General features: G+C 35.7%; 1 protein-coding gene across 7 annotated transcripts in view; it reads left to right on the forward strand.

Annotated features, from left to right (window-relative positions):
- Kiaa1109 (KIAA1109 ortholog) overlaps nucleotides 1-14,294 on the forward strand; it is a 175,251-nt gene that overhangs the window by 106,435 nt on the left and 54,522 nt on the right. For all 7 annotated transcript variants that reach the window (XM_042692995.1, XM_042692996.1, XM_042692998.1 and 4 more), the window contains exons 47-51: nucleotides 2,010-2,716; nucleotides 3,104-3,349; nucleotides 6,890-6,983; nucleotides 11,792-11,998; nucleotides 13,337-13,575. In XM_042692995.1, the coding sequence (XP_042548929.1) occupies nucleotides 2,010-2,716; nucleotides 3,104-3,349; nucleotides 6,890-6,983; nucleotides 11,792-11,998; nucleotides 13,337-13,575 (1,493 nt within the window). The remainder of the gene's footprint in view (nucleotides 1-2,009; nucleotides 2,717-3,103; nucleotides 3,350-6,889; nucleotides 6,984-11,791; nucleotides 11,999-13,336; nucleotides 13,576-14,294) is intronic.

Genomic DNA, 14,294 nt, shown 5'->3' on the forward strand with positions numbered 1-14,294 from the left:
TCTAAATGTACTTCTGGCTTTTTGCATTTAATTGGAGTTAAGAATCTCACAGACTTTCCTGCCCTGGCTTGCTTCAAACTGCGATCCTCAAATCTCAGCTTCCTGAGATCTGATTTGAGCATATTTGTGTAGCACGTTGGCACATATACAAATCTTTTGAAGTCTATTAATATTTATGCTCATTTATATACTTTTCTTGCAGCAGGTAAATTTTTATGGTCTTAAATTATTTTTTTGTATTTGTATCTTAGGAAGTCCTGTTATTATTAGAAATAGAAAGTCATACTGTGAATATAGCCATCAGATCAAATATGCAATAATACTGAATGTAGCCCACCTGCTATTCTGTAATTTCATGAATAATTCTTCAGTTTCTTCACTGTTTACACAAAAAATAATATACCTCAGCCTCCTGAGTAGCTAGGGTTATAGGTATGAGCTATCAGTGTCCAGATGGGTGTGTGTGTTGCTGTGAATAGGAATAGTGGAATATGGCAGCTTTTATGATGGTACTTTTGTAACAGTTTCATTCTATTTGTGCTTGGGCATGGAGGTAAAATAAAAGTAAAGTACACATTTCCAGTATGTAGCTAAGTAAATTATATTTTTCACCTGAAATCTTTTTTTTTTTTTTTTTGGCCCAGTCGTGGGCCTGAACTCTGGGCCTGGGCGCTGTCCCTCAGCTCTTCAGCTCAAGGCTAGCGCTCTACCACTTGAGCCACAGCGCCACTTCCGGCTTTTTTCTTTTTGCTTATGTGGTGCTGAGGAATTGAACCCAGGGCCTCAAGCATGCAAGGCAAGCGCTCTACCACTGAGCCACCTTCCCAGCCCCTCACCTGAAATCTTTTAAATGTTTAGATAATGTAATAAAATTAGTTTTTTATAACATTCTATAGAATTAAACAGGAAAAATTTGGCTTTCTAAAATTTTGTTTCAGGTCAGAATATCTGAGGATTTTCAATAACATTGGGACAAAGCAATTACATTGTCTCTTTTGTTTTGGTTTTGTGCTGTGACTGGAACTTGAATTCAGGTCCCTTAGCTTTTCTCTCAATACTGGCATTCTACCACTTGAGTCACATCTTCCATCTAGCTGCCTAATTGGAGTTAGGACTCAGGGACTTTTCTGCCTAGGCTGGCTTTGAGCTTTAGTTTGCATATCTTAGCCTTCTGAGTAGCTAGGACTACAGGCCTGAGTCTTCGGTGTCTAGCTGTTTGTGTTCTTTTCAATCAAAAACTGGGAATCCTTAACTTTTTACAACAGTGTGGGGAAGTGGCGCTGTAGCTCAACCAGTAGAGTGCTCACCTTGAGCGAAGAGCTGAGGGGCAGCGCCCAAGCCCAGAGTTCAAGCCCCACAACCGACCAAAAAAAAAAAAAATCATTCCAAAGGAAACTATTGCAACAGTGTGGTACCACAGGAACTACTGTACAGGTTGAAACTCTAAGATTGTAAAGATTAATGGGAAAAATTTATTTTGAAACATGGAGAGATGTATGTCAAACATCAGTGCTTATTATTATTGTATAGAACAATGAACAAAGAAAAATGAGAATTTAATATGTGAAACATTAAAAACATATAAAAACTGCTTAATGCTTTGTATAAACCTTACTAAAGAATAGTTGGAATACTTCTTTGCTTCTTCTTATCCCATAGCATAATTCTCACTTGTTAACCAAGTATAGAATAAATCAACAAGGGAGAGATGGGGCTTCAATTAAAATGTCTGGCACAAGTTATTTTTTAGTAGCTAATTGGGAATATGTTAGAAAAAAAATTAAGTCTTTGCTTTGATAAAGCAAAGAAGAAAAGCTGTTGCTAACAGAAATCCTGGCTTTCTGAGAATGCCCTTGCTAGATCTCTTGCTAAAATCATTTCCAGGGTTTGCAGTACATTTCACTTTAAGGATGACAGTTTGTTTTTTGTTTTGTTTTGTGTTGTACATTAGTAACATGGCACAGTTCAAGAAAGAGGAAGTAAACATTGTTCTGTTTGGAATGTTTCAGGCAAGGCCATGTGAACCTTCCTCCACTTGAGTTCAAGCCAGCATTAATGCTGGAGACCTTCAGTATCAGTGCAGTGGTGATGGAGAAGTCGGTGTGCACACCTCAGAATCCAACCAGTGCACTTTCCTTTCATGACCTCAACAAGCGCTATTACAACACTTTCCACTGTAACTTTACCATCTCCTGTCAGTCAATAAGCCAGCATGTAGACATGGCCTTGGTTCGTCTTATTCATCAGTTTAGTACAATGATAGATGACATCAAAGCCACTCAGACTGACATTAAACTTAGTAGATACACAGCCGGCTCAGCTTCCCCAACACCCACCTTCAAAACCAGAAAGCATCGGGATTTTCGCTCATCCGATTTCAGCCGCAGTTCTAGAGGAAGTCTTAATGGTACCAATCGAGTCAATAATGCTAAGAACAAACGGACCAACAATGAGAATAGCAAGAAAGAATCCCGAAACAAAAACTCGTTGGGAAGATCTGAAAGACGGACTTCAAAAGTATCTAGGAAAGGTTCCAAGGATGTGGTGGATCACATGACCATCCATATGGATGACTCTGATTCCATTACAGTGTCAGAGCAAAGTGAGCCCTCTGCAGAGTGCTGGCAGAACATGTATAAACTGCTCAACTTCTACTCTCTCATCTCAGACCCAACAGGCATACTGGAAAAATCTTCTGAGACATTTGGACCAGCAGGTAACGATTTTTAGCATCTTAATGTTTCTTTTTAGCAGTAGTGCTAAAAGATGTTATAATGAGATGAAATACAGAGAAATTGGCAATCAATTGGAGAGAAAGTAGTGACAATATTCAAATATGCTACTACCCTACTTCCTGTCCACTCAACTCTTACACAGTATGCTCTGGAAGGATTTAGATAATCTTCAATTACATATCTGGCACAAATATTTTTAATAGGTAATTTGGAAAATACGGAAAAGCAATGAAATCATTTTGGTAAGGCAGAGGAGAAAGCAGGCAGGTTGGAAGTGTTAAGGGAAAGAAAAGTAACATGGTATTTGGAATGTTCGTCTACTTTGCAGTTTTTATTTCTAAAACTATCTTTTCCATTTGCTGATAAAGGTGTTCGAAGCCCTACAGAGCCAACATGTAAAGTTGTGTTTGAGAATGAACAAGACAACAACAGTTTGACTAAGACGCAGAGGAAACGCAGCCTGGTGACAGCTGAGCCCCAACATGTTACTTTAATTGTGTTTGGGATAGGGATGGTGAACCGCACACACCTTGAGGCTGATATTGGGGGTCTTACAATGGAGTCAGAGCTGAAAAGGATCCATGGCAGTTTTACTCTTAAGGAAAAGATGAAAGGTAAAAGGATGTTCTAATATTACAGTGATACTTTTTTTTTTTTTGATCGGTTGTGGGGCTTGAACTCTGGGCCTGGGCACTATCCCTGAGCTCTTCAGCTCAAGGTGAGTGCTCTACCATTTGAGCCACAGTGCCACTTCCGGTTTTTTGGTGGTTAATTGGAGATAAGAGTCTCACGGACTTTCCTGCCCGGGCTGGCTTTGAACAGCAATCCTCAGATCTCAGCCTGCTGAGTAGCTAAAATTACAGGTGTGAGCCACTGGTGCCTGGCTCATAGTGCTACTTTTTCTGAAGGAAACCAGTGCTGTGTTTCTGAAATTCCTACTTGGCAGTATTTGTTTAGAAAGTGAAACAACAGAATTCTGAGGTAAAGTAACAAGGACTTTAAATGTAACACAAAGCTCAGTGAATTAATTGAGGCAACTTTTGATACCTAAGGAAAGTATTGGGAACACACATAAATACAGATCTAATGTATTTAATGCATAAAGCCCTATTAACAGTCTTTTTTTTTTGAGGTGGTACTAGAATTTGAACTCAAGGCTTAAGGGTTGGTAGGCAGCTACTCTAGCACTGGAACCATACCTCCAGCCATTTATGTTCTGGTTATTTTGAGTTCTTACTTTTTGTACAGGCCAGCCTGAACTATGATCCTCTTATTTATATTTCCCACCAGAATGGGGATAACAGGTGTATATCACCACACCCATTCTTTTTAATGTTAAGATGGAGCCTCATGACCATTTTTTGCCTGGGCTGGCCCAGAACAATAATCCTTCCAATCTCAGACTCCTGTGTAGCTGGGACGACAGGCACTCACCACTGAACCCAAATATTGGTTAAGATATGGTCTTGCCAACTTTTTGCTGGGGCTGGTCTTGAACTGCAGTCCTCCCTATCCTTGCCTTCTAAGTAGATAGGATTACAGGTGTACATAACCAGCTTTGGAGAGACTTATTCTTGACCATCTTTTAGTGTTGTCTGGTAAGATGTCTCTAGTGCCTGAAAACTTCAAGAAAATAATGAAATTTGTGCAGTACTTTTCTTCAGTACCACTACAGAAATCTTGTAACTCTCCATAAGAAGTTCTGCCAGCTGATAGAAAATTTCTGAGTGGCTGAAAATGTTCCATTTATTTCAAGAATGATCAAACAAATGATGGTATTTCAAATTAGGAAACCAAAAATGCACCATTCTTTTATCACAGAAAGAAAATAATGTCAGATTTGATCTGATGCTTTCAATTGTCAAACACATCCAAATTTCAGAGATGCTAAAGTAAAATCAAAGGCTTGGAATCAGTGGGAAGTACAGTATAGAACTCCTGGTAGGAAGGGCTCCAAGATCAGGAGCTTTTCTTTCTTGTTATAAAAAATAGCCTGATGAAAGGAGGAGGCTACAATGCTTGATAAGAACTGTACTCATTATCTTGTCATGTAATTGTAACCCCTCTGTACAGTATTTTCACAATAAAAAATAAATAAAAATTTAAAAAAATAGCCTGATAAATAACAAAAGGAAAGTCTTGTTAACTTTGTGGTTGTCAAATATTTACTGTCCATATAATCTTGAACCTTGTTTTCACCATGTACCCTGCTCTGTTATATTTTATACTCTTAAGTAAAATTTTCTCAAAAACTAATTTTAAATTAAAAATTATATAATACTAAAGAAAATTCTCTAGGGGAATTAGACAAATAATCAGTTGCTAAGAAAACTACAAACACATCAGCTCCTCCTTAAAACTATAATCAGAGGGCATAAAGAATACACATAAATTCATATGACTACACTGATATAACTTTCTTGAAATTGGTTAAAAAAATCAGTTTAAGAAAAATTAGTAATATATTGCCTTGTTTGGGGGAGAACCAGGGAAATGGATATGTCATTCACTTCTGAATGAATACATTAGACATTTCCAAACATTAACAAATAGTTTTTATTAATAGTTTTTAAACTACATTGATCCTTTTGCTCAGAAATTCCAGTTCTACAAACTAAGCAGGAAAACAAGTCTTACTTTGCACAAAAAAATTATGTGGGAAGATGTCTGTATAGAGAAGCAGGCAGGGCTAGGAAGATGGCTCAGTGGTAGAGTATTTGCTTGGCATGCATGAGACCCTGGGTTTGATTCCTCAGCACCACATAAGCAAAAAAAGCCGGAAGTGGTGCTGTGGTAGAGCTTTTGCCTTGAGCTGAGTACCTGAGGGATAGAGCCCAGGCCCAGAGTTCAAGCCCATGACCAACCAAAAAGAAAAGAGAGAGAGAGAGAGAGAGAGAGAGAGAGAGAAGCAAGCAAATGTCTGGTATTAAGTATTTGTTGTTATTTTTATAGCTATATGACAGTTTATAGTTTACCCATTAAAAGTTATATATAGAATATATTAATATGGAAAATGCCAAATGCAATGTGTGAATCATTTGTTTTTTAAACATTTATTTATAATTTATTTTAATAGCATATTTTGGTGGCACAGTATAATATGTATAATGTCTCCTGATCAAATTTACCCCCTGTATCACCCTCCCTCATTCCTCCTCACAGTCTTCTTCAAGCAGCCTCAGCAGGTTTCATTATTTTCCTGCACGCTATAAAATATTTATACCATATTCACCATTCTTCACCATATCTTCTTACTCTTCCCACTTTCACTGGTACCCACCCCCAACAGAACATGCCATACATTATAGTCATTTATTTTCTTTAGTTTATAGTAATTATACAAAGTGGTCCTACCGTGGTATTTCATGCATGCTTATATCTTCAGAGAGATTTACCTTCTCTATTGTCTCTTAATACATTTTCTTCCATGAAGATAACAGAATTATATGAAATGATAGAAACAGTTTATGTGGTTTTCCCTCTTACAAATTTTTATTTTTCAAGTTTTCTCCTCACTGTTATTTCTGAGATTAAAAATACTGGAAATGGAAGTGTGACTTAAGTGGTAGAACTCAGCAGAAAAGCCATATGAGAGCATAAGGCTCTGAGTTCATGCCTTGTGTGTATAAGTGCATGCACATGCTTGTGTATGCACACCTAAACACACACACATTTGCCAAGCATTGGTGGCTTATACCTGTAATCTTAGCTACTCAGAATGCTGAGATCAGAGATCTAGATTTGAACACAGCCTGTGCAGAAAAGTCCATGAAACTCTTATCTTCAAATTAACCAATAAGTAGGAAGTGGGGCACCGGTCTTGAGTGAAAGAGCCAAGCTTTACAGACCCTGAATTCAAGCCCAGTGGCAGTAGAAAAAAAAATATTGATAAGCTATTTAATGAATGAGTGAATATTTAATAATATGATGTATATTTTGCATTATCCTAAGTTTTATATGTAATATGTATGTATATATGATTACAGAGAAATAAGTAGCAAGAAGGACATTTTTTAGAGTAATCTGAAAATAGTTGGATAGTTTTGTGACTTTACAATTTTCTTTTGCATCTGAATATTATAAATAGTAAGCGATTTTAATATGAAGTACAATTATTTCCAGAAATCAAATTATTGTTTTTTCTTACATTTAAGATGTTTTACATCAAAAGATGACTGAGACATGTGCCACTGCTCATATTGGTGGGGTGAACATTGTGCTGCTTGAAGGAATTACACCAAATATACAGTGAGTGTGTTCATTTTTATTCTTTCCTTTTCCTTTTGCTTGCTTGGAATAGGGCTGGAGCCCTGGGCCTCATGCTTGCTAGGCAGATGCCCTACCATTTGAGCTATGCCTGCAGTCTGGTTCTTTTTTTCTTCTTATACTTGTTTTTTATAGGTAACTTGAAATTCTTTGGATGAACTCATACTTGTTGATTTTAGAATTTATATACAATATTTTCAAATGTTGTGATTTTGTTATCAAGAATATCCACAAATAAAATGGTTTTAGAAAGATAATTGTTTTTCTTCCTGAAATTTGTTTTACTACCTGTTCTTTCCCTTTACCTGCCAATATAGCCTAACTCTTAAAACATTGTAAGATTATCTAACAGGGAACTTGGTCACAGTATAAATTTCTGTTTAGTATATAACAAGCAAATGTTTGTGTAATTCAAGTAATTAATTAAAACAAAATTACAGGCCAAGTCTATACGTTTCTCCGATTAATCACTTTCACAGTGGATTTAAAAACTTTTCCCTGTCATTTTAACATTGAATTAACAAGGAAGTTTTTGAAATGTTGTAGAAAGGTAATGTTTTTTTTAACAGGTATACATAAGCTTTTATTTCACTCTTTTTTTGGTCTTAGATCTATTCTTACTTGTTCTGATAATGACTACCTGTGTATGTGGTAATCAAATCCCCAATTCATTATCAACAGATTTGATCATTTGACTATGTTATTCTCCCTTATTTCTAACCTCTCTGACACACACAGATTCCATGATTTCTTTGTAGACTCTTTAACTTTAGAACTATTCAGAAAGTAGACCAAATTTCTGTCACTTTGTATTTACTCCATCTTTTTGGGTTTCTCTATTTGTGTTACCTCATAAGAGAAGAGCTTCAAATAACCTCAGTATTTATAAAACAGGACTTTTGCATTTTTTTAAGTTTTTTTTGGGGGGGGGGTTGATACTGGGGTTTTAATTTAGGGCAAGTACCCTACCACTTGAGTCATTCCTCTAGCCCTTTTTCTTTAGTTTATTTTTCAGATAAGGTCTGAGACTGCAGTCCAACTACCTCTTCCTCTCTGCCTATTTAGGATTACAGATATGCATCACTATGCCTGACTTTTATTTTTTTCTGTTGTTTGTTTTGAGGTAAAGTCTCCTTGTGCCTAGGCTGGCTCATCTCTATCTCTTCCCATCCCTATCTCCCTCATATCTAGGATCATATCTAGGTGTGAGTTCTTCCAAACATCTCCAAGAGTGTTTCATTTTAAGTGTTATATAGTTTATATTTCTTGCTTCCCCTCTCCTAGGTAAAATTCTTTATTGGTAAGGGGAAACAAAGGAGGAGGCAATAATGCTTGATAATAAATACACTCATTACCTCGCCCATGTAATTGTAACCCCTCTCTAATGGTATTTTCACAATTAAAAAAAAAAAAGAAAAAAGAAAAAAGTTACTCACTTGTCACGACCAACCTCACAGTATTACTACTGTTTGAATTTATTCTTTGACATTTCATTTCAACTTAATGACAATGGCATAAAAGTAGTTTGAAAGATACTTTGAAGGAAAACTTTAAGGTGGGGAAATCAGAGCTTTCCAGCTGCTTGCTTTTGTGTAACTGATTTATATATGGATGCTCATTTGCTTCCTTTCTCTTTCCTGCTTTTTTTCCTGCATCGCATCTTAGACTGGAGGATTTCCCCACATCTCCTACAAGTACAGCCAAACAAGAGTTTCTGTATGTCACATTCTTTTTCATGGCTTGTCATTAACATAGTATTGTAGACTATTTACAATAACAATTTATTTTTGTGGCTGGGAATATGTGTAGTTGCTGTTTTATAGTCTTAATGCAGACATAATAGATTTAAGCTTACAATATACAAGGACAAAAATAAGGGACTGTCTTTTTGGCAATTGACGCTTTGTTTTGTTATTTCTGACAGATTTATAACATTGTATTTGTGTACTGCTTGTACTTTATAGACATGTTACTATCAAAAGTTCTATTATCATAAATATATTTAATGTTTGATATGATAATAGAAGCCAAAAAATTCACTGCAAAAGTTTCATTGGTCATGAAAATAATTTTAAAACACTAACAAGAAAGTATCTGTATATTTCAACTTTAAAATAGGGTTTATTCCTATTTTGATGAGTTTTTTCTATGGCTTTTACTATATAAACCTTTATATTGTGAATGGCTTAATTTGGTCCATTGCATATCTTGCAGTGGTAGTTATTTAAGTCTGTCACCATTACAAATTAACATGTGAGTTAGTACTAGTTATTTCTTTGAACAATTTTCTATAAGATTTGAATATGTCAAACAAGTGGATAAATGTATATATGTTGTCCACTGGTAACGAGATAATCTGTTTAATGAGATTTGTTTCATTGTATATTAACAAGCTATAGATAAAACATTGTTAATTAAAAGTTTTTTTGAGAAGCCAGGCGCCGGTGGCTCACACTTGTAATCCTAGCTACTCAGGAGGCTGAGATCTGAGGATCCTGGTTCAAAGCCAGCCCTGGCAAGAAAGTCCGTGAGACTCTTATCTCCAGTAGAGCACTAGAAAACCAGAAGTGGCACTGTGGTTCAAGCGGTAGAGTACTTGCCTTGAGCTGAAGAGCGCAAGGACAGTGCCCAAGCCGAGTTCAAGCCCCATGACCGACAAAAAAAACAAATGCAAAAACAAAAGTTCTTTTGAGGATTATTGTGATTATTTCACTTTATCAGCCAACAGAAAACACTAAAAAAAAAACAAAAAACACTTACAGATTTTTTTACGGGAAACTACTCTTTGACATTAGCATCATCTTAACATGTATAAAAAAAACCCACATTTAATTCCACTTCAAAAATCAGAGTACTTAGGGCTGGGAAGGTGGCTCAGTGGTAGAGCGCTTGCCTTGCATGCCTGAGGCCCTGGGTTCGATTCCTCAGCACCACATAAGCAAAAAAAGAAAAAAGCCGGAAGTGGCGCTGTGGCTCAAGTGGTAGAGCGTTAGCCTTGAGCTGAAGAGCTGAGGGACAGCACCCAGGCCCAGAGTTCAGGCCCACGACTGGACCCAAAAAAAAAAAAAAATCAGAGTACTTAGAGGGTTTTTTCCTTTATGTACAAAAAAACATATTGACTTATAATGCTTTTACTGGCTATATCTACTCAGTGATTACGTATTAGCTTATATATTATGTGCTAGACTCTCATTGGGCTGCAGGCATGCAGAAATAAGAAAATGAGAGATGGTTCCTGTCTTAATATTACTTGTAGACTATCATACCCTTTTAGTGTATTTTGATGAGAGAGCTATTAGTTTTTAATGGCTGACTAAATTGCATGCAATAATTATATTGTGCATCCTCATTGTGTAGATTTTCAGGGAAAACTGAATAAATATGAGCAACATAAGCCAGCTTGTCTAAATAGTCTACTCCCTCTCTCTGCCTCTTTGGGACCTGACTACTTAAGTAGATGGACTGAGGTGGAGTTAGAGGTAGAGATAATAATTGATACAAGAACATCACACTGTCCCACTTCAAGCAACGCTGCTAAAATTGGAGGATCATTTATATACATTGCAGTGTGAATGGGGCCCTCTAGTGTTGGGCACTAGAAGTCCTGGAGTCGGTAATCTTAAATTTCCATTGAACATTCTGTTCAGTAGGATCTCTAGTAGGTGAGCAATCGAGAGTTTAGATTTTTTGTTTAAATGAAGAATCCCAGTATTGAATATGTAAATACCTACTAAAAATAATATTTAGATTACCTTTATAAGTGGATAAAGGTAAACAGTGAGATGTCCGGAAAGTAAGGAAGTATAGCTTTTATTTTCAACGTGTACTTTAACTGAATAGTAATAACAGATAGAAGTAGTCTTGTTGGTCATGCAACATAGAGATGATCAGACAGCACATGGAGAAGATGTTCTGGGACTTGGACTGATGAATTCAGTAGCCTATTAGCTACCAATAGGAGGGATCCATTCATAATTTTGTTATAATTCTTAAAGACAGTTATCACCAAACCTAGGTCACTGTAGTCTATGTATGAGCTTTATGCAAGTAATAAGTTTTTAAAATTTCTGTAAAAATAGTAACTATAAAAATATTTAACTTGCTTACATATACATGTCATAAACATGGAAAGTTCATGGCCATGTCCAGGACAGGGTAAAAGACTGATTGACAGTGTGGTCTGTTTCACAGGGTGCTCATAAACCCATTGAGAGCCTCCCATATAGCTACAGCCACAGGGCCTGAGAAGGCCAGGGCTTGAGCTCAAGCAGCAGGGATTTTAAAAGCGGGCCTGCCTGCAACAATTTCTTTTTGCATCACAGATGATAGAGTAATTTGTTATACCCTTTGGTTAAGTTTAAGAAGTATAGTAAGTATATATTCTTTTGATATTTAGTTTCCATCTCTCTCAGAAAGGATTCATAAAATAAGTTGGAAAAGAAAAGGGAAATTGTGAATGTGAAAAATATACCAAAGTGGATTTTTTTGTGTGTTTATATATGCACATTTATATGTGTCAATTTTGTGCTTTTACTAACATGCAACACATAGAAACACATAGTTTTTTTGTTTATAAATTGTTCCTGTTAAAGATATGGTATGCTATTCAGTGCAGTATTTAAGCATATTTTCATATTTTTGAAAACATTTCTTTGATATATGATTTAGCACATCAAAGACCTTGTTTTAGCTCCTTTAATGATTTAAGAGTATTTCCCTTGCTCTCAATACTTTTTCATTTTATCCCCATCTTTGGTTATTTTTTAATGATTCTTCTTCTCTACTGATAGAACTGTGGTGAAATGTAGTATTGCCAAGTCCCAAGCCCTCTACAGTGCCCAGAGAGGGCTGAAGACAAATAATGCTGCTGTGTTCAAAGTCGGAGCTATCAGTATCAACATTCCTCAGCATCCTGCCACCTTACATAGCATGATGGTTCGAAGTTCTCACCAGTTATCCAAACAAATCTCAGACCTCATTCGACAGCCTTCTACAGCGTAAGTTATTTTCTTTTGTCACATTCCATGATTCTATTTATCGTCTTAGGATATTCATTGTGGTGATAACACAAGATGCAGGGTAACCTGCAAACAATGACCATCTGGACAGTAGGGAACGTAGAGATTACTCAGAGATGGCTGTGGGAGAGTAGTATTCAGTAAATCCTGAGTTATTCTGACAAGCAAGCACTGTTTCAGAAAAGCAATTGTTAGTGCTCCATATTATAGATATACAGTTTAAGATTAATACATAAATACAGTTTAAGATTTAATGACATCATAAGAAGTTCTAATAAAAAGAAAAGTGATGAACCCTAAAGCTGTCAATTCTTACTTTGAGTTCATTAAGATTTATGATTGTATAAGTTTCAGAAATTGCAGCTGTCATTTGTGTCTCATACATACTTTTGTGTGATCCCTTATTCTGAAGTTACTGAATCTGATTGATGACTGGATATAATTCCATGTAATTGTTTTAAAGGGCAATAAATTGGTGTGTTTGTAGCCATTTTTCATTGCATCTACCTGCTTAGGCTTCTTCCTTAGCTATAACTAATGAAAAAGATACAACATGTAAACATTTGTTGTATTTCTTTGTCTTTATATTGTAAAGTGAGAAATGTTATTGAATTTTTTTGATGGTGTCCTAAATCAGACTTTTTTGCCCAATCATTTTAATCAGATCTTTAGTTCTCATGTACTAATAAATTATGGCTGAAATTGGCTGACTATTCAAAATTTAAATATATTGCTCCTGTGAGTGAACTATGGAATTCTGTGTACATTCTAGTTTTAAAATACTATAATTTTTCCTTATTATAATATATTACTAATAGGGTTAATAGTAAAAAAAGAAGTCTCAAGACTCTAGAGACAGATTGATTAGGTTTAGTCCCAGTTTTACTACTTTCTAGCCATGGCTAGCAGGTTAACCTGCAAAGCAGGTTAACGGAATGAACTTTGTGAGATTAATGAGATAAAACACAAAATAGAACAGGATTTGACATTGCAGTGATCATTGATATGGCTGCTGCTGGTGTTGTGTATTATGAAATGGTATTCATAATAGTATTGCCACCAACAGTATAGTATATAATGGTAATGCCATAGAATTTGTAATCAGACAGATCTTGAGTTGAAATGCCAGCTTTGCATTAATGAAATAAATCACCGCAAAAGTGTACCATTCCAAAAGTCTATACTAGATATCTATTTTGTTATTCTTGTTTACTTTTCTGAATCATTGTCATCCAGATAGCTATTTTGCAATGAGAAATCTACTAATTTTTTTCAGTGGAGTGGTACCTATTATTTTTAACTATCTTTGGCTTACAGTCCACAGCCTATGAAAGAAGATATTGCAACCCCACTACCTTCTGAGAAAACCCCAACAAGTGTTAATCAAACTCCTATTGAAACCAATGAATTTCCTCAGTTACCTGAAGGCTTAGAGAAGAAGCCTATTGTTCTTAAGTTCAGCGCCATGCTAGACGGAATCGCCATTGGGGCAGCACTTCTGCCATCCCTGAAAGCAGAGTACAAGATGGGAAGGATGCGAAGCCATGGAATGACAGGTAATGTTGGAGTTTCCAGTTCTACCCTTTCAACTTAATGGTATGTCTGAGGACAAAGATACATTTGATGAGAAGGTAAATATAAATCTGAATAATTTTGAAGAAAACAATTTCATTTATGATATGATAATTGTCAATCCAGCCAAAAGTATGAATGTGCCTTTTTGAATGGTTATGATAGATTATACTTTGAACTCTACAAAGTTCTCAACTGTTTAGGACATATACCTAATTTAAACTTAAATCAAATAAATTAAGCAGCTTCTAAAGTTGTTAGGTTTTTGTAGTTTGAGTTGCTTGGCTTATTTTGACTTTGGATGCATTTATTTAAGTCAGATACAATTGTATTTCTTCAAAAGAGCTACTTGTCTATGGTTTTGTGATCTTTATATATTTTATTCAAAAATTATTTACTTCTTAAAAATGTGAATGTTTTTCAAATATACTAAGGTGTGCAAATTATAAACATACATTTTAAGGAAATATCAACCTGCTATCTAACCCAAACTAACAATTAGACCATTGTTGGTACTTTGTAACATCCTTCAAAGGTAGTTTACATGACTGCTTGTGGAAGAGTCACTGTTGGGATTTTGTCTTCATTCATTTGCTCTCTTCATATTTTTACCTCATGTGTGTATGCTCATAAATGATTTAAGGTTTGCTTTTTCACTACACTTTTTTCTGTACATTTGGTTTAAGATTCATTCATTTTTATT

Source organism: Dipodomys spectabilis, unplaced genomic scaffold (genome assembly GCF_019054845.1).
Source record: "Dipodomys spectabilis isolate Male_0828 unplaced genomic scaffold, ASM1905484v1 ptg000162l, whole genome shotgun sequence".
NCBI classification, from domain to species: domain Eukaryota; kingdom Metazoa; phylum Chordata; class Mammalia; order Rodentia; family Heteromyidae; genus Dipodomys; species Dipodomys spectabilis.